Genomic DNA, 19,909 nt, shown 5'->3' with positions numbered 1-19,909 from the left:
AATTATATTTTATTTTAAAATAATAATAATGGGCAGATTATATAAAAATTAGGTGAAATTCTACTATAGCAAAATATGTATTTATTATAGAAAATATACACACATCACTTTTTAAAAACCTAATTTTATCAATTGAAAAAATAAGTATAATTAAATTGCAAATGCCCCCAACATTAAACTGAATAATTGTATGCCGATCCTTTTCCGCTCTTGACCCCAATTCTTCCGTACAATTTTCTTCCAAACGCTTTTGTCACTCACAAGTGCATAGTGATCAGTGATGTCCTAATCTAATCGACGGACTCTTCTTATATGCACCTACTACATGCAGCCACAGAAACTTTTCCCAGACAAAGACACGTCATCCTCTCCGGTGGCCACCATTAATAAACTCCAAACAGCAAGCTCATTAAAGATTTCCCCGTTTCCATCTCCATCTCTGCTTGATTTCCATTTTGGTACACTAAGTTTTTCACGGTAGCAAAGAAGCCCTTCTCCATCTTCATATTACCATCTCCATTTCCAATCTTCTTTTGAAATTTTTTTTTGATGTATAGTTATAGATAGGAGAAAGAAGAAAGATGTCAATTTTAGACGCAGGATTCATCAACTCCTGGTTATCACAAAAGACCTCCATATTTGGATTAAAGCTATGGGTACTCCTCGGCATCTGCGTCGGCGCTTCCATCGTCCTGGTCCTCTTCCTCCTCTCTCTCTGCCTCTCCTCTCGCCGCCGCTCCACGAAGCACCTCAAGCACCGTGCGCACGAATCCACCCCTCCCATCTCGAAAGACATCACCGAGATCGTCCACCACAACCGTGAAGTCCACATCGACATCGGCAAGACGGAGAACCGTGTGGTGCTCGGGGAGAACCGCCGTAATCCGGCGCCGCCGGCGTCGTCGTCGACGACCGGGACGGCGAGCAGTGGCGAGGCGGCGGCGCCCTCGATGACCGGAAACGGGGGACTGCCGGAGGTGTCGCATTTGGGTTGGGGGCATTGGTACACGTTGAGGGAGTTGGAAGAAGCGACGGGTGGGTTGGCCGAGGAGAACGTGATCGGGGAGGGTGGGTACGGGATCGTTTACCGTGGGGTTTTGGGCGATAACACCGTGGTGGCGATCAAGAATTTGCTCAATAATAGGTATTTGTTGAAATGCCTGACTCGGATTTCCATTTAATATGGTTTTTCGAGTAGAAGTTTGAATCTTCTGCAGTTATAGATTTTTGCTCTTCTTAGTAACTTGTTGGTTTTGTTATTTGATAAGAATTGCAGGTACTAATTAGTGGCCTGGTCCTAGTTGCATTAAGTCTTTCTTTCTCTTTGGATTAAAAAAAAATGTAATTTTCGAATATCTGGTTGTAGATTAGTGATTTTGTTTAGTTATTTGCAGCATATAGATGGATTATTTGGATTTCTGGTGCCCATTCTTGAAATGGTGTTTCTTTTTCAGATTTTGTTGTTGTTGTTGTTGTTGTTGTTCTCCTTCTCTTTCATTCCTTGCTTTCATTTATGTATGTGAAGACCCTCTTAATAATAAACGAAAGTTGTAATGATTTTTTTTCTACTCAGGGGACAAGCAGAAAAGGAGTTCAAGGTGGAGGTGGAAGCTATTGGGCGTGTTAGGCACAAGAATCTGGTTAGATTGCTCGGTTTCTGTGTCGAGGGAGCTTATAGGTACTGCGGTAGCTCTTACGAAATTACGCATATCATTTTCCTTGAGTGTACTTGTTTTGTAGTAATGGAGAATTTTGATCCTTCTCTGTTTTGGCTAGGATGCTTGTGTACGAGTATGTAGACAATGGTAATCTGGACCAGTGGCTTCATGGGGATGCAGGGGATGTGAGTCCACTGACTTGGGTTATGAGGATGAACATAATACTTGGAACGGCTAAGGGGTAAGATATTTTTGTCCTGCTAGTTCATAAGCTAAGAAATAAATCGATCAATGACCCTTCTGCAGTGAAGGTTCCATGCATTTATTCTTTTTCTTTTTCTTTTTTTTTTTCCAGAGGAAACTTACAGCCAACTCTATGAAAGTGATACAGGTCTCTGTTATTTCTGTTGGCGTTCTTAGTGGTCTAACCTTATAAGTGATTGACTGATAGATTTACTTTCATTTCCTTTTTCTCCTCAAAATTATATCGCGAGGGGTAGTTGTAATTAGTGTCGCAGATGTCCTCATGATACCAGAGCTCCATGATCTTGTTTACTAGTCAATCTCTAAAGTCAAGCATCATGTGCATCTGCATCACTCTTGTTACGATACACTAATGGAAACAAACTGATAGAAATCCTTTAGTTTTTTGAATGCAAGTGGTGAGGGCATTGATAGTCATCCATTATCTTACTTACTGGTCAATTTCCAAAGTCAAGCATCATGTGAAGGGCTTTTCTCCACCTGTCTTTGTTTTACTTAAGTAATAAACCGTGAAATCTTAAACTTTTCTCCACCTTCTATCCAGGTTGGCCTATCTTCATGAGGGGCTTGAGCCGAAGGTTGTTCACCGTGATGTTAAATCTAGCAACATACTTCTTGACCGACAGTATAACCCAAAAGTATCAGATTTTGGGCTTGCCAAACTCTTATACTCAGAGAGGAGCTATGTTACAACTCGTGTCATGGGTACCTTTGGGTTAGTCTAAATGAGTATTAGCAAATTATATATAATTTCATAAAAGAGCCTAAGATTTACATGACTGACGATGGATATTGCAGCTATGTAGCACCTGAATATGCTAGCACTGGAATGCTAAACGAGAGGAGTGATGTTTACAGCTTTGGAGTACTAACCATGGAGATCATAACTGGCAGATCGCCTGTAGACTACACAAGACCACCTGGGGAGGTTGTTTCTTAGATCATACTCTCTCCGGTGATGTATTTTTAATTTAAAGGTAGATTTCTCATACTGTTCTCCCTTCAGGTGAATTTAGTTGAATGGATAAAGAACATGGTTGCAGAGAGGAAAATTGAGCTAGTGGTGGATCCTAACTTACCTGAGAAGCCTTCTTCCAAAGCTCTCAAAAGGGCACTTCTGGTGGCCCTTCGGTGCATCGATCCTGATGGACATAAAAGACCTAAAATGGGACATGTAATCCACATGCTTGAAATGGATGACTTGCTATTCAGAGATGTATGCCCAAAACTCTGAGCTTAATCTAATTTTCTCATTATGCTTAACTTGCCAGTTCGCAGAAAACACGTATAAGCCCTTAGTATTAGAGTACCTTCTCTTTTTTAGTTTCTTTTTTTTATTTGACTTCTTGTTTAATATCTATCTCAGGATCACAAATTAGGGCGAAAAGCTTCCTCTCGACAATTGGACAGAGACAACTCTTAAGAAGATGGCAGGTTTGGCAAGCTGGACCATCAGACAACATGGAGATAATTGATACAAGTAGGAGACTAACTAATGAGTTTCTAGCATTCAACTGTCAGCACATATCTTTCAATATCAGTCATTAATTCTTACATCCTCTTTGCTTGCATGTTGATCTCTGCTAGGAAATTGATCTCCTTTTCAATTGTATGGTGGGAATTGTCATCTCATGCATATACTATTAAACTATAAAATTACAGATAAGGTATTCAAAAATGGTAATTTATTGTCCCAGCTCATACTCATTACCAGTGATTCCGATTATATTGAACTAGTATTTGTCTTTCTTCCAGACTCTTGAATATGCTACCCTTTCAAGTTTGGATACCCCTTGTGCAAGAATTTTTTCATGTGTGATCACATGCCCTGGTATTACATTTAATAACCTCCTTCAATGCTAAGTTGGTTCTATTCTTGCACTGTACCTATCCATTGCAAGCATTGTATACCTACAATAAGTGGCTTTCCACATATCATGCCATATGCCAACGATGGTAGGTGCCATTACCATTAAGATAGTTAGTTCTGTCGACCTGTAGGTGGATTAAATTGCAATATTTGGTAGTACATGGGTCCTCCAACCATTATTCCTCGTAAAAGTTATCTATTGTATCTTCTCTAACCTTTGTTCTTTGCAAGTGTATATATTAGTTTAAAATTGAGGCTATTTTAAATCTTGGATGCCTTCTAACGGCTACTTGGTACCTTTTATATTAGAAATAATGGATAGAAGAACGCTGTCTGACATAGAAAGGGGAGATGACACCCTATTCTGTTCTCTGGAATTGGGTGGTCCACATCGGAGTGAATGCTGTGGATTTTGCTTGCTTACTTGAACATTAAACAACTATGGAGGACAAAAACACAAAAAGGAAAGAAGACAAAAACAAAAATAAATAGAAACGACAAACTTGGTGACTACTGCCTGCCTTTAATAAAGAAGCATCGCATCGCACCACACGGAAAAGATTCGTTTTCCCTGTGAAACGCTTGTTCTTGGCTTTCGAGACCGAACCAAGTGCCTAAGCATACTAGGAAAGAGTGAACCTCATAACGTTCATCTACCCAATATTGAATTCAAAACTAGGGACTTAGAGTTGACGCATCACATACAAGAGTACTCATAAATTTTATCCGTATGTCAAGATACTTGTATATCTAAAGCTTTAACTGAGATCATCTTTTGATGGTATATTATGAAATCCACTTATTTCAATTATACATCAAAGTATGTTACAGTATGTTTGCAAGACACCAACTAAAAACAATGGATTCGTCAGCACCAACTCGTACAAATATATGAATCAGCACAAGTATCTGCTATATGGTGGTTGATACTTCTCCACACTTCATAGATTCTATAAGTTTCAGGGGGTCTAACATCTGCAATCCTAAACCTAAAGCTCTCCATGCCTCTTACCTCCACCCTGCTTCCTTTCTCAAGCCTTCCCTCTTCATATCAGCTTTCATCTTTGCTGAATCTTCCCATCTTCCAGACAAATGCATAAGCGTTTGATAAACTCACTTTCCATATGTTGCTGTTAGGGTCTAAGACTGACAACTCCTTGGCAGGCAGCTCTTTCGGCAATTTCTACATTCCCATGAAGCCCACAGGCACCCAAAAGTGATCCCCATACAGATGGCCCAGGGTTGATGGGCATCTCTTTTATGGACTCGGCCTCTCTGAGCTTTCCTGACCCCCCAATGTGGTCAACTACTGATGCATAATGCTCCATGCTATGCTCAACTTTGTAATTCCTCACCATGCTCTTAAAACATTCATAACCTTCTGTTGTTAAACCTGAATGACTGCAGGCAGAAGTGACCCTAGCAAATGCTATAGCACTTGGCTCATGTTTTCCGTCTTTCTTTAGATCATAAAATACCGTTAGAGCAGACCTACCATCTCCATAAATTGTATATGTTGTGATCATTGAATTCCAGGAGGCAAGATCTCTCACATTCATCTTCCTGAACATTTGCTCCGCAAAGTCTAGCCTCCCTGATTTTGCATAAATGTCGATGAGCGCATTACAGATAAAAACATCATAATTGAAGCCTGATTTGACCATGTATCCATGGAGTATCTGGCCATGTAGTAGTGATTCTACTCCAGAGCATGCTTGTATTGAGCTCAAAATTGTCACAAGAACAGGCATCAGTCCATCTCCACTTGGCACGTGGAATGCTCTTAGAAGTTCTAAAGCATCACCAGCACGGTCATTCTTGATGAAACATGAGATCATGGTGTTCCAAGATATTGTATCTCTGCATGTCATTCTCCTAAAGATCAAATGTGCTTCATTAATCTGATAATGTTTTGCCTGCTTTAAGGACCCCAAAAGGCTGCAACCCTGAACAAGGGCCGGGACAACATCAGGATCAGAACACACATTCCCATTGACCAAATAGAACTTATAGAAGACTTGCAAACCTTCACTGACAAACCCATTTTTAGCTTACGTCTCTATGAGAGAATTCATTACTGCAGAGTCGCCATCAAGCTCGAACTTGTTGACCAAGCATGAATCCAACCAAGAAACCTATCCTCGCCCATCAGTGAGCAAGCCTGGATTATACTCAACGTAGTGAGTATTTTGGCAAAATGCCATCTTCCAACATCATTGTAAACAATCCCAACGACTTCTCAAAGGGACAGACCCTGAAATAAAAGCGGTCCAGGAAACCACATCCCTGCAGCTCAAAGCACCAAGAATTTTCTCCGGACTCGCTACCAATCCAACCTTCGCATATATCTATCAAGGAGTTAACTGCAAAGGAATCCCTGAAAACCCCATTTGTAACTATGTAACCGTGCACCACTTTCCCCAACCCATTGTCCCTTATAAGTCCACAGGCTTGCAGAAGAGTAGCGAAAGTGAATTCATAGGGACGAAGTGCCTCTGCTCCTCCTTTGTTCTCTTCCAACATATCCACGAAAACCAAAACGGCAGCATCACCAGGGCCGCTGCAGGAGAAGCCAGATATTAACGAGGTCCAAGAGACGACATCTCTTTGGGGCATTTTGTTGAACAGCTTTGCGGAGGACTCAAGATGGCCACTTTTGATGTAAGCCTCAATTAGGGAAATGATAAAGAAGAAATCGGAATGGACCCCAGATTTGAGGAAGGAAGCATGGAAGGAAGACGTGAGAGTTAGATTTCTTTGGACGGCAGCTGAGCGGAGAATCCGGACTGCGGAAGACGAGTCGAAGAATTTATTTCGGTGGGTTGGGGGGGGGGGGAGATAGTAGCTGCAGAGCAAGAGACGGCATTGTCATTGGAAAAGAAAGTTACGAAGTTGAGCTTCCCGCCGATTTTAGTTTACTACCTTTTCCTGTTGACCTAATATTTTTGGTTTTCTTCTGGTAGTCCTTTATGTGGTTTCTTTCCGGAGAGACGAGAAAATAAAAATTTAAAGACAGAATGAAGAGAAAAAGGGAGGATAACCTTAAAAATAGATAAAAAAATGAAGATAAAACTCAATTATCTCCTTTTCTCTCGTATGTTCAAACAAGAGAAAAAATTATTTCCTTTTTTCATCCTTTATAACTGATTAAATGCTACTAATGAGTATAAATTTATAATAACTGACTATATAATTTAATCAATAGCTACAATCCTTTCATTTATTACACCTCTATCCTTACTAATATTCACTACTTTCTTATACATTATTGTCACATGTCACTTAGGATGTGAAAACATTCTTCCTCTTAACACTAGCCATTTTCTTAACTTTTAATTTCTATGTAAACCTTCAAAAAATAAAAGGGGGAAGGGGGAGGGGGAGGGGGAGGGAATGGTCTAGTTTGGTCATAACTCCTGTAAAGAGGGCATAATCTCCGAATAAAGTATGGAAGGGCTCACGCAAGAAAAAGAGTTACATTTTTACCTTTCATTTATGGTGCCAATATCTCAAGGCCAAAAGGTTATTGCATAGACCGCCTAGTGCCTGCAGTCTAAAGTAGAACAATACATCAACTTAAACAAATCACCATTCATGGTCGCCAATATATGGGCACATTCAAGCAGCTAAAATCACCCATTTCATTCTTAAAGAAAACAAACAATGTACGAAATCGTTTTTTTTTCTATTCTTTACTCGTCACTGCAATACAAGTATCATGGAGTGTCAAATCTATGTCAGCTGCTTACATATATCAGAAGTAATCTAAGAGGATTCAGGGAAAGATCCCTTCAGAAATACAGCTGAGACAGGCTGCGTTCATACAATTGCCTTTGATCGAACATCCACAGTAGATGTTTGACGGTCATAGTTACAGCTCTTTACCATCGCAGCACTGAACAGTGACTAGATGAGGAAATCAAATTGATATTATATTTTTAGCTGCTTGAACTAATCTTCTTTCTTGCTGTCAGACTCTTCAAGAGCCGCAAGTCTTTCAACTAGTGGAGGATGAGAGTAGTGGTAAGCTGAATACCATGGATCAGTGTTCATAGCAGACAGGTTCTCTACCTGAAATAACAATTAGCATAATATAAAATGTTAAAAAAAGAAGAATCATCACTAACAATCAACAATCATGTCATATAAATAGACTAGAAATGATAACTTTAGCAACTCAACCATTTAATCACTGGCAACAATGTAACCAACCATTCACATGGAGTGCAACGAGAGAGTGAGAAACTGATGTCCAAACATTTGGGATCGGCGAGAATGAGAGATGAACCCTTTTCTGTAATTAAGATCTTTGTAGGAACATCTCACTGTGCATCTTCAGAGATGCCCCTTCAAGGCTCAAGCATAAAACCCAGTACAAGACATCTGTGCTTGACCTTGGAGCTAAGTACTGCAGTTATATCGACATTGCCAGGAATAATTTTACGTTACTTAATTGCATAATGGAGGAATCTTCCATGACTTCAATTGGATAATCGATGAATAGTTTCAACTTGGACAATTCTATTTATTCTTCTAACTGGACATGAACAAATGGTTCACAAAATTAAGTTTTATATGAATAGCTCCTTTTACCATATGCAAGTATGTTTGGTTGAACTGATGACCATAAGTTGAGCAGAGGACTAGAAAAGTATACTCTCATGCAAAATTAGAACAGTAAGAAAAGGCCAGCTGAGCTAACAGACAGATTCTGGGGGCAAAACACAAGTCACAAAAGGCTTCGCTTCATGTTTGATATCATAGCAAATCCAAAATTGATGGAAAGAATTAGAAAAAGACAGGACATCCCTATATTTTATTGTAGCAGCGTGAGTGAGAGATAGATGATTATATCATATAGCACGAGGTTCTTTGTAGTTTGTCCTAAAGGAAGAGCATGAAGATCAATGAGACAGAACCGCGATGTTCAATGTGGAACATGCAGTTTCCCATCGCACCACCTAATAGACAACATCTAATTTAGCCTCAAGATCAAAGCATGAATCACTATTTACCTGCTTATCTTATTTGAACTTAAAGGACCACATAATTTTTTTGCAAAACAGGGATATAATTGTCCTATAACAAAAGGTTGTATACCTGCTTTACCAATGCAAAAGCTGTTTGAAAGATAGCACTACAACTATCTCTCAAAAGTCAAGAGACAAGTAAAGCAACATTAAGACTAGTTAGTGAAACATCCTAAGACAACACATATAATGATCAAGGACCTTAGCAATTCACCTGTAAGTTCACAAGGCCTGCTTGAAGTGCTTCCCTATAACCTAATTTCTTTGCAAAAGCATCAGCCTGGAAAGCATATGTACATCAGTAAATAATCAAAATAGCTTACAAAGTAATGAAGAACTCAGACTGAGCTTTGATATCAACAAAAGTGGCTTCACAAATGAATAGACACAGTAAGACCAGAAATAACCTGAAACTCGAATGCCCTGCTGACTAGGTTGAGAAGAAAGCTGAGAAGTTTATGGAGTGGCATAATTGTATGCTGCAAATATGAAGTATCACGTTACATTTTGCAACAATATTTTCATCCAAGTTAACAGGTTACAATTAGTTCAACTAGTTTCAGCAAAATAAAAAAAAGTACATAAAATGTACAACAAGATGCAACTAATGACACTCAAGATAGACTGCACTGAAGCATGAATGGGAAAAGGAAGGGAAAAAGAAAACTAACAAGCATAATTAATTTGCACTATATTAAAATAATATAAGAAGACAATAATACCAACAGTCGCATAAAAAAATGAAGTTCCAAACCTTCAGCCATTTTGAGCTAAATTTTTACCCAAAAAAGCATGTAACAATTTCCAAATGTTTCTTCTAGCATTGCAAGTTCAGAAAAAGCAGTCTTCTATATTTATAAAATGACAACAATATGAGACAATTACCTCAACACATTGACTTATGCAGTTGTCAAAAAGAAACATCACAATTTCTGTTATAGAAAGTGTAAAAGAAACAGCAAATGTCCTTTATTATCTTGTAATTAAGATTTCAACATTCCAAATATAACAAACCCAAATAAAGATACCTTAAGGAAAAGAAAAAAGAAAGGAAGAGTGAAAATGGCCTACCTGAAATATATAAAGGCCAATAATTACTGGTTGAGACCCAAAACCAAAACTCTGAAATAGATCCTTTGAGTTCCTTACAAGAGCATATCCTCCAAATTGCAGAAATGTAAGAGTCTGCCAAAAAAAAATGATAAATTGTGGCGTTCACAGAGAATTCAATATTTTATGTATACTAATTACATAATGTGATTGTCTTCATGCTAAATCACAGAGAATGTTAAGTTGCATCAATAAAGATATCAAGAATACCTGATTACAAACTTAAAGAAATCAGTAGTTCCTTTACACACACCAACATTGCTCAAGTTCTAAAACATTAAAGCTGTAGTTCACTCAAGTATGCTGCGCCATCCTACTTTGGCACCATTGTCACAAACAGTTGCTGTAATGTTACCATCGGTTCATACACTTCTTGGACTCTAAGCTTCCCTAGAATTAAAGATATCCCATATTCCTAGCTTACTTGATACTTCATGTCTGCTATTCACTTCCTGTTTATGTGCTCAACAACCTACTTCTATTACCCAATATGTTGCAACTTTGCAACAAGCTCAATATATGATACTAGTGCATCATGGCGGTTTTATAACCAGCACCAGTACCTTCAGATGCCTGGAATAAACTGAAGTCTAAATGTTGAAGCTTCCATCTCTTGGTTCCATCACAACATTAACTAATATTATCAAGCTTAACAAATTTTTAATGGGCATTCCCTCATTAAACCTCATTAGACATTTAGACATTTTCAAAATTTCCACTACTTGTGCCCTCAAGTTGCATTAGTTCATAAAACCAGTTGAATTACTTTATTGTCATCTTCATCCAGTCCCCAATCAACTAGGCAGTCATCACATACAAGCAATGCCAATGTCCCTGATATAATCCTTCAATTCCAGAGAACATTCCAAGGATAGTGGCAACCTTAAATCTGCTCCTTGTAATCTCATATATTGGGCTGATTGCTTGGCTTATCCTGAGCATTAAATCCTAATTGCTTTGGGAACTACTGTCAGACTTTATTTCAATCCCTTCCTAAGATCCTCTCAGTTCATCATACTATTCACTACTTTGGCTACACTTGCTGTACTTTCATTAGTTCGACCTTTTTGGTTGGATGTCCTAGTGCTTGCTACTTCTTCCAGAACCCTAAACAAACAGTCAGTCCATTTCACCTTACAGGGAATCTTTTTGCATAAGATTTTAGCCTAGATACACTGGCCCATAAGTGATTTTTACAACCATCCTGTTGGTTTCTCTTGGTATGTTCACATCATAATTAATCCTATAGCGAGTACATTAATTTATGAAGTTCAAGAAGTATTAGCAGAAATGATGTAACAGAGTTGGAAAAGAAAAAAGGGGAAAAACAGAAGCGTACCTGGAGAATGATAAGGTTATACACTACATGATTGAGTTTCCAATGTCCAAGTTCGTGACCAATTACTGCAACAATTTCCTCCTCATTCTTGCACTGAAAAATGATACCACATGGATACAGACTTAAGTGAAATAGCATTCAAATTCCGGAATATAAACTGCATAAGAATTTCAATCATATGAATGCAGAATGTCATCACAAACCAAGTATAGTTTCAGGTTTTATTAATTAAAAATAGTTTTTCAAATAACTGAGCATGACCCAGGAGCCTAGCCTACTGTTGAAAGAATTAGACATATTGTCCCTCAGAGAGAAGAAACATCACAAATACAGAAATTTAGTCATAGGATGAAAAATATGTAATTAACATTTGAAAAATAAGTAGCGGCCTGAACCTGCATGGCTTTTATAAAGAAGAAGAATGATAATAAATAACGGTAATAAGAGGCCACTATGAAGAGCTATTGTAATTGATCTCTGGAATTTCAAAAAGGAATAAATAACAAATATAAATTCTAATTTATAAGAAAAGCAAAAAAATCACTTCAGTTGTATTCAGTAGACATGAGCAGGGTTCAGAGCTTGCTCAATTTCAGGCCCAATCAACATCCATTATCAAGTCCAAGATTTGCTGATCATCTTACAGGCCCAAGCCCAATAAGTGAATACATAGGCCCAAGCTTGACCTAGAGCGTGCTTCCACTTCCACCATAACTAGACACTGAACAAACTCCTGCCCCAAACAGGCAGCATTGCCGCCTCCTCATTTCCTTCACTCAATACTAACCATAAGCTTATAAACTCCCAAAATAGTAATTTAGCACAAAGAGTCAATAACTAAATATTGATGACATTCAATCAAAAAACTTTGTATATCTGACAATAGGTGAGTAAAAAGTATGTGAGATTTTGGCCAACAGGAGGCTGTAATTGCCAACTTAGTTTACCCCTCCAGTGCAGGAAGTGAAAAGATAGGCACAAGATGCACAGACAAAAAGATAGGAAGGAAAGAATTAGCAATCATAACTCATAACTCATAATAAAAAGGACAAGAAAAGAAAAAGGAAGAATCTGCACAACACAATCTTGATAAATATGGAAGAGTTCACCTAACAGTCAGTCTAAATGGCTGTATCACCATACTTAAAAGAGGAAGAATAAATGGTAAAATAAAGCTTGATATGCCATGCTATCAGCTCCTACACAGCCGCTGGACAAGTATAGCATTATCTCAGATGGACGGTTCGAGCAAATAAAGCCAGATGCTTCAAATGTCATGTATTAGCCACCACTAGCACTATTAGAATACTTGACTAGGAATTGTTTATTCTTATTCTACAAAATGGCTAGTGAAAGGAGCCATAATAATTAATAAGTATGGGCATATGAATAAAAAAGACAAAAATGTGTAAAAGCTTCACCTTCTTACTAATGTCATTGCCAACTTAGTGTGGCCATCATATAATTTAAGGGAGATTTATCAAAGGCACCCTACGTTTTGTCTTTATTATTATTCACACCATACCACATTAATATTTATCATTCAACTCCTGCATTTTATTTCTAATATCTCAAAAACATCATTAATTTACTTAATAGACAATTACCATATAGATGGATTAAATTAACTACAGACGTAAAATAACCTCAACACACTTTGAGTAATTTTTTTGAGGTTAAGGTAAACTAAAAGAAAAAAAAACATATTTTAAGTTCAAATTAGGGCAATTTAGGTATTTTAAATTTTTATTTCTAAAAGTAACATAATGTTCTCTATTTTGTTACTTGTTGTTAAGTGAAGTTAACTCGTTATGGCATTAAAAGTAAAATGTAGAGGTCAAATGATAAATATCCATATAGTAAGATGTAAATGATAATAAAAGCAAAATATATGGAGTTTTTGATAAATTTCCCTATAATTAACCCAAGTAAAACATTCATACCATCAAAAGATCTTACAATTCATGAACTACTAATCAATAAACTTTACATAGCTGTAATTAAAAATAAACTCCATCTGCATGTTCTCAAGCTTATTACTAAATGAGCTGCAACTATTCTGGTCCCAGACAACAAAAATGTTCATACAGAAATAGTTACTTTCTTTATTTTGATGTACAGAATCTGAAAATTTAGTAAATTTGGGCAGACCTGTTGAATCAAAGTATCGTAAAGAACAATGCGTTTGTTGTTGAAGAAACCATACATATATGCCTGTTGAAATAAAATAAAACAAAACAATATTAGTACAGACAGACTTACAACAATAAATGAAACCCAATTAGAATACTAAGGAGGGAATATAATTGAGTCAGACAATCACTAACCGGTAAATAAACAATACTAAAAAGAGAAAAGCTATGATTCTGAAGGTTGCCTGCTTGTCTAAGATGTATACGTATATCAAGTCACAGCTCAATATACACTACAATGTCAAAGTTAATGCAATTTCGTTTAAATTTGTCTCAACAATAATCATTTTCAACCATGGCTTATAAAACTTACTCCGTAGACGTCATATTCAAGAGATTGAAAATTTGAAATAGAGCAGCAGGAAAAGAAATTCATGGTTCTCAATACAGGTAAGAATTGCATTTAAGAAGTACTGTGAAAAATACTATTAAAATAAAAAACTGGAAAAAATTGATGAATGAATGGCTCACATTACTATGACTTGACCTCGTGGATCCATCTATAACAAAGAGCTTTTTCAAAGGAAACTTGAGGGAGGCTGCTAGCTTCTCTATTTTCTCTCGAAGCTCTCCTTCAGGAAGCTGTTCAAAGTTGTTGCAGAAAGTCATGAGGCTTGAAAGTAAGTAGTGAACAAAAACAGAGGGGCAGTTGGGTAAGTTATAGATGACAGGAGACAGACCAACTTGTTGTTTATGACTCAACAATTTAAGCCAATTGATTTTGTCTAAATGGAAGGAAGAAAAAAGGAATAATTGCGATGCCATGAGAGATACTCACAGGGGTGAACTTATGGAACAGAGGAGCTATTATAATCGGATACAGTGTTAACATTACTAAGGATAACATGAACATAAAACCCCAAAGGTATATTGCCAGGTAAGGACCTCCTTTCTGCAGAAATAAACAAGCAGTAGAGTTAGTGGGCAAACAAGATACATTGTGCATATAATCACATAACTTCGAAGGTTCATACAATTCTTGCATAATAATCAAAATCAGTAAGACAGCAAAGAGGAACATGTCCCAAAGAAGAACTTGCATCTAATGACTACACAGAAAGAAAGGAGAATAAGCCACACCTGCACTATAGTGATGATAGCAGCTACAATTGGTGGCCCAAGTAAGCAGGAAAGGAATATTGCTTTGATCATGTCCCAGAAGAAAAGCCACATTGTTTGCTGCAAAAAAAGAGAAAATATAAACTCACGGAAAGATTCCAGGAATCATGGTTTCTGTAGCAACTATCTGAAGGTGTCAGAATGAAAAAAGAGGGAAGTAGATAAGAGAATGCCAAAATTCTCTCTGGAGAGAACTGAACAAATTGGAATTATACAGGCAAAGAAAAGAAGCCAGAAAAGGTGGACAAACTTTGTTAAAACCATGGCGGGCCTCTATCACAAATGTTGAATAAAGGGAGAACGGCAAGTCCATAATCTGTATCATGGCAAGAACTTTATTAATAGTCAATCTAACAAGAACTCCAAGAAAAAAGGCACATACAACTGAAATTACAAACCTAGTAAAGCAAATGAAGTTCAAAATAAACAAGATGTCAAAAAGAAACAAAAGAATACAAAAATAAATTTACGTTACAAGACAAGAAAATCAAAGGAACAAAATATATGCTTAAAACAATAAGCATGACCAAAATAATGTACACAAGAAAGGTAGCATACTCTTAACGCAAGAAACAGAACTTCTCTAAACCAAAATCCACACTTCTGTTATTTCAAAATTCATAGATTACAATGCAAGTATAAGGTATCTATTGCTTCAAAAATCATAAAAGAAAATCCGAGTTTGTATTGGGATAGTGGTCAATATGCTGCCATTTGGTTGCATATACAAAGTTGGCAAGTTATCAGCATAAAAAGTTGGCGTGCAGACCAAAAAAACACTACAAAATTGCCAATTTTGATACTCATGGAAGACATTTCCACATTTGCAGTTAATAAATATTGATTTAATACAGTTTTGTGTTTTAGATCACAGTCACCTGTACTAAAGATATCATTTCTATTTTAATGTTTATAACTCCTTCAATATTTATTCATTTTGTCATTTGATGGGTCAAAGAAAAACTCTGTATTACGTGACCACTTTCCATATCGGAATAGAGCTCAGAATAAACAACTATTGCAGGATAGAATCATAGAACTTCAGAATGTTGTAACCTATTGTCTATTACATTGCCACATTGACCATCATCTTTGTCAACTAAGTACATGTGCACTAGCATGTAGATATCCATTTTATCTTTAGCCTAGAATTTGTATCACAAAATTTAGCAATTATCTTATTCCACCTAGAACTAACATATGATGCAATTCTATGCTGATATAATAACTGAGAAATCACTTTGATGAAGCGCAAAAGTGGACAAAATTCAGCAAAGATTATTTAATCAATTTCAAGTGAATTTCAAGAAATTACTTATATGGAAAGTTAGCTCATTCAATATACAATCATCAAATTCTAGGAACAATCATGTTATTTGTTTTTCTTGGAGCAAGGTAAAGGTTCTAGGAAATCCATATGAAAAAGGCTCGTAAGAGGATTCTATCTTGTTCCGACAGCATTTGGTCCATTGCAGCCATTTTAATTTAACAATAGTCATTTATAGCAAATTAAAAATATATGTATGAAGAATCAACCTTGTAGCCTTAGTTCTATCTAGACCATTTCGCTGTCTCAATTTCATCATAATTTATAAGTAGATAATATGAAAGTATTTCAAACTGACTTAACTCAGAAGGAAGATTATTGGCAGCATCCAATCAGTCTCACTTGATGGTTTAGCCTAGAATAGTTAATTTCTAGAATATAGATAGTGATAACCTTGAACAATCCTAGATGATTGAGTATGAAGATAAAAAACTACACAGGTCTAATATTGAGCATAAAAAGAATACTGATTCCACGAGAATAATCACAGGATGGAGGCCTCTCAACAAAAATAGGTAGCCAAAAGAAAGAACTTTTGTTAATAATCTTGAGAATGCTTGTGACTGCAATTCTTTCTTCAAAATGCATTTGAGAAAAAACTTTAAAACTTGCACTACAAAAAAAATATACATGTTAATATTAGCATACAGGTTAAAGCATGTACTGTGTGTCTAAACTCTAAAGTACATGAATGCCCCAATAATGGTATTACACTGTTGCTTGAATTTACGCAAAAGTCAGAAGTATAAACATACCTGTGACCATATCATGACACCAGCTAAAAATGAAAGGCTGTGTATTATCTCATTCTCTGCATTCAGGCCCACAAATGACACTAAATCTCCAGTTTTCTGTAAAGTAATAGGGTATTAATTATTAAATGATAAACAGAGAAGAAACAAAGAAGATGGCAGGTGGCTGAAAAAGTTACCTCCCAAAACCAAGGTAGTATTCCAAAATACAACACTGCTATATCCACTAGTATAGTCACAGTCCCATGGACAAAGTTGAAGTGGCTGAAGATGTACAAAGTGTATAATGTCAAATCTCATACAAGGAAAGAGCACGAGCTTGGTTTTAGATGTACTTACTTTCATTTCACTAGAAGTTAACATTCAAAAACATGGAGTAAAAAAATGTTATCAGACATGATACCGAGAGAGATCTTCATGTGCATATTAGTATTTGCTAAAGGAAAAGAACCATCACTATAAGAGACTAACCTTTTATCAAGGCTATAAGCTCTAGACTTTTCAAACTTTTCTTGACTAACTACACTTTGTAATTGTTTTGGTAGACTAGGCAGCTTTAGAGCTGCATGCTGCCGACAGTCCAAGTAGGTCTCAAAAATGTGCATCAATATCATAAAACCTGTAAAATAAATATATTAAGGTGCTCATAATCAGATCAGTATATTAGAACAGATTTCTGAATGAAGAAAATAAATGTACTGAGGCCTTGACACAACTACATGGGTTGAGCTCCTATATTCATGTTTCCATGATTCCAAACCAGTGAAATTATTTATAAAATCAAAAGCTGAACAATATTTTCTATCACGAGCTAATAAATTACAAAAAGTATTATTAGAATCACTAGAAATGAAGGAGCCTGGAAGAATTATGATGATTCCAGAGCCACATCAGAGCATAAGACCATAATTAAAGGCTTCAAGCCTCGTCATTGGACTGCCATGGAAGAATTTGACTTGTCAACATTTTTCACAAATAGATTGACATTACTGAAAGCCGATGTTCACTTGGATTGTAACTTGGTTGTAACTTAAGTTTCTTTGGAAGTACATAACATGTAGCAGTCAAGACTCAAGACAATCAAACGAATTTATTACTTCATGTAACCACATTACTAACTTATTATAGCTTATGAATATAATATTAAATGAACTTATTTATCAATTGCCAATTAATACTATGAGCAATATGTTATATTAGCATAGCCCCAACATGGTTGATTTTAGTCTACCTTCTAGATAATGCAAAAAATTGATATAAGGCCACAACATGAGAAGTTTAATAATAAGATCATTGTTACAACTGTGAGAGTGCTTATAGCTAGATGAATGGCATTTTCCTAAGACACGGCACAGTAATGTCTATCATAATGTATGGCTGCATAAAGAGGAATCTATCAGTAACTTAAGAAGCATTTTAAACTGTCTTATAAGTTGAAAAAATATCTAAGAAATTCAAACACAATAACAATGGCTTCTTGAGGACATTACGAGAAGATGGGAGAATGAATGAAAATGTATGCACTAGAGATGGGGCGACTCATCTTATAACATCTTTACTATTTATCTCATTTGTCCAAAAGAGAACTTACAGAGAACTGTTTACATAGTAATAAGGTAAAAAGGTCTGCAGAGTATCTTGCTAGTTGCTACTGTGCTACACAATGTGCATAGAGTTTGCTAAGAAATAGTCAGAAATGAGTCAAGCATTGGTATCTCCTGTAGAAGTTCCTTAACATCCGACATAATTATGCTTTATGTTGCTCGTTGCAGATACCAATGCATACAGGTTTACATGGTTAAATTTCTATTATCTTCTGCCTTATGTTGTTTGTTTATAACATAATGCATGAAACTAGAAGTCAATAACCAAATTATTTACGAGTTCATATGGCGGCATCAAATAAATATTAATATGCTATTCTGATGATATCAGCATAACTTTCTTTCCCTTTTTTGAACTAAAAAGTAAAAACATAATGAAGATTTCTTTCATGAGCATAAACATAATCTTGAGGCGACGTTGCCAATGTGTATAACATCTAGTAAGACAAATTAAGTAATTTCCCTTCAAAGTTGTTCTGATGGTATCTGGTAGATATATAATAAGAACACAAGGACAATGCACCTTTAAGCCCAAAAGAGGACATTTTTCTGTATTCCTGACATTACCTATTTCTCTTTTCAAACTTGAAGATCATGAGTACGTATGTGCAAAACAGTATGAAAATCATATTATTATCAGCTATAGGTTTAATGAAGATCAATCTAATGCAAAAGACTATAATCCACCAAGCTTCGTAACTGCATAAAATCAAATTGTAGCAACTCGCAATAAAGAAGAAAAATATTATAATTTTGATTTTGACTAGCAATAAAAAAATTACAATTATAATTATAACTGATATATTGGAAATATAAATCAAATCTCTAAAAGCAGTTGCAATATGAATTATAGAGGAGTATGTATTCCGTCTCCGTTGAGAAGACGAATCATGTCTCTGGTCATATTACCAATAGTTCCCATCCAGCAACAAGCACTGAACAATATTTTACACAACGCTTTTCTAGGAGAAACAAATAAAACGAGATTGTCTCCACCAGCAAATCGTATCAACAATACGTCGTTTGCCATTCAAGAAACCTTTCTTTCTTTTACTATATGGACTCAAAATCAAGATCAAAATGAAAAAGATCAAGAAAACCTTCAACTACGCAAGGTTCCACGACAGAATCGACCATTCCCAACAAAAGAATCTTAACAAATGCAACGAATCGCATCATCCAAGAAAAAACTCCATTCCCAGGGTAGGGTTTCTCTAACTTTCCTCTGTAAGCAAGCAAACAAAAGCATCCCGCACAATCGAATCCCATAGAAAGAACTCTTACTTCAAGATACCATATTATCGAGAAGCAAGAATCAAAAAATGAAATAAATGGAACCATCATTTCGAGGCAAAAGACGGATGAATCCATGTAGAAGGAAGAGGCGAAGGAGAAAGAAGCACCAACGTACCCAAAGACGCTTCCAGATATGGCAAATCCATCGAAGGGGGTGAGAAGAAAGTGAAGAGGGGGAGGGAGAGAGGAAGATGGGAGAAAAAATGCGCGCGCGCCAGAGAGAGAGAGACAGGAGACAGAGAGAAGGAGACGATGGCAGAGGAACGGGGGTTTAATAGGAAAAAGAAATAAATTAGTAAACATGTTAAGGGGTTAAATATTTAATTACCCCACCCACTACTTTACTCG

At 36.4% G+C, this 19,909-nt stretch overlaps 3 protein-coding genes across 3 annotated transcripts; 1 reads left to right on the top strand and 2 right to left on the bottom strand.

Annotated features, from left to right (window-relative positions):
• The first annotated feature begins 269 nt into the window (after positions 1-269).
• LOC140793243 (probable serine/threonine-protein kinase At1g01540) lies at positions 270-3,600 on the top strand. Its single transcript, XM_073144611.1, has 8 exons — positions 270-477; positions 558-1,144; positions 1,574-1,678; positions 1,777-1,899; positions 2,467-2,637; positions 2,721-2,850; positions 2,929-3,138; positions 3,289-3,600. The coding sequence occupies exons 2-8, from the start codon at positions 582-584 to the stop codon at positions 3,343-3,345; spliced, it is 1,359 nt and encodes a 452-aa protein (XP_073000712.1). The 5' UTR covers positions 270-477; positions 558-581; the 3' UTR covers positions 3,346-3,600.
• Positions 3,601-4,925: 1,325 nt separating this feature from the next.
• Positions 4,926-6,408, bottom strand: LOC140794369 (pentatricopeptide repeat-containing protein At1g11290, chloroplastic-like). The gene is made up of 3 exons (XM_073146381.1): positions 6,046-6,408; positions 5,871-5,953; positions 4,926-5,823 (listed from the first exon to the last, which is right to left on the bottom strand). The coding sequence occupies exons 1-3, from the start codon at positions 6,406-6,408 to the stop codon at positions 4,926-4,928; spliced, it is 1,344 nt and encodes a 447-aa protein (XP_073002482.1).
• Positions 6,409-7,454: 1,046 nt separating this feature from the next.
• On the bottom strand, positions 7,455-19,869 carry LOC140793579 (CAAX prenyl protease 1 homolog). The gene is made up of 14 exons (XM_073145130.1): positions 19,677-19,869; positions 17,133-17,280; positions 16,841-16,925; positions 16,665-16,760; positions 14,833-14,898; positions 14,544-14,642; positions 14,242-14,355; positions 13,935-14,045; positions 13,423-13,485; positions 11,272-11,364; positions 9,894-10,007; positions 9,230-9,301; positions 9,037-9,102; positions 7,455-7,863 (listed from the first exon to the last, which is right to left on the bottom strand). The coding sequence occupies exons 1-14, from the start codon at positions 19,705-19,707 to the stop codon at positions 7,744-7,746; spliced, it is 1,278 nt and encodes a 425-aa protein (XP_073001231.1). The 5' UTR covers positions 19,708-19,869; the 3' UTR covers positions 7,455-7,743.
• Between the last annotated feature and the right edge of the window lie 40 nt (positions 19,870-19,909).

This window comes from Typha latifolia, chromosome 8 (genome assembly GCF_019914945.1).
Source record: "Typha latifolia isolate L0001 chromosome 8, TyphaL0001v2, whole genome shotgun sequence".
Taxonomy (NCBI): domain Eukaryota; kingdom Viridiplantae; phylum Streptophyta; class Magnoliopsida; order Poales; family Typhaceae; genus Typha; species Typha latifolia.
Note: the sequence above shows the minus strand (reverse complement) of the source record. Positions and strands in the feature narration are given on the sequence as shown.

Excerpts from the sequence above, each read along its gene's own strand:
- LOC140793579 (XM_073145130.1), bottom strand. The coding sequence starts at position 19,707 with ATGGATTTGCCATATCTGGAAGCGTCTTTGG. Across the intron at positions 14,046-14,241 it reads TGTTCCATAAGTTCACCCCT|CTTCCTGAAGGAGAGCTTCG; the intron begins GTGAGTATCTCT and ends AACTTTGAACAG. Across the intron at positions 13,486-13,934 it reads CGAGGTCAAGTCATAGTAAT|GCATATATGTATGGTTTCTT; the intron begins GTGAGCCATTCA and ends TTATTTCAACAG.
- LOC140794369 (XM_073146381.1), bottom strand. The coding sequence starts at position 6,408 with ATGCCCCAAAGAGATGTCGTCTCTTGGACCTCGTTAATATCTGGCTTC. Across the intron at positions 5,954-6,045 it reads TGGACCGCTTTTATTTCAGG|GCTTGCTCACTGATGGGCGA; the intron begins GTCTGTCCCTTT and ends AGTATAATCCAG. Across the intron at positions 5,824-5,870 it reads AGCTTGATGGCGACTCTGCA|TGAAGGTTTGCAAGTCTTCT; the intron begins GTAATGAATTCT and ends TGGGTTTGTCAG.
- LOC140793243 (XM_073144611.1), top strand. The coding sequence starts at position 582 with ATGTCAATTTTAGACGCAGGATTCATCAACTCCTGGTTATCACAAAAG. Across the intron at positions 2,638-2,720 it reads CGTGTCATGGGTACCTTTGG|CTATGTAGCACCTGAATATG; the intron begins GTTAGTCTAAAT and ends TGGATATTGCAG. Across the intron at positions 2,851-2,928 it reads ACACAAGACCACCTGGGGAG|GTGAATTTAGTTGAATGGAT; the intron begins GTTGTTTCTTAG and ends TTCTCCCTTCAG.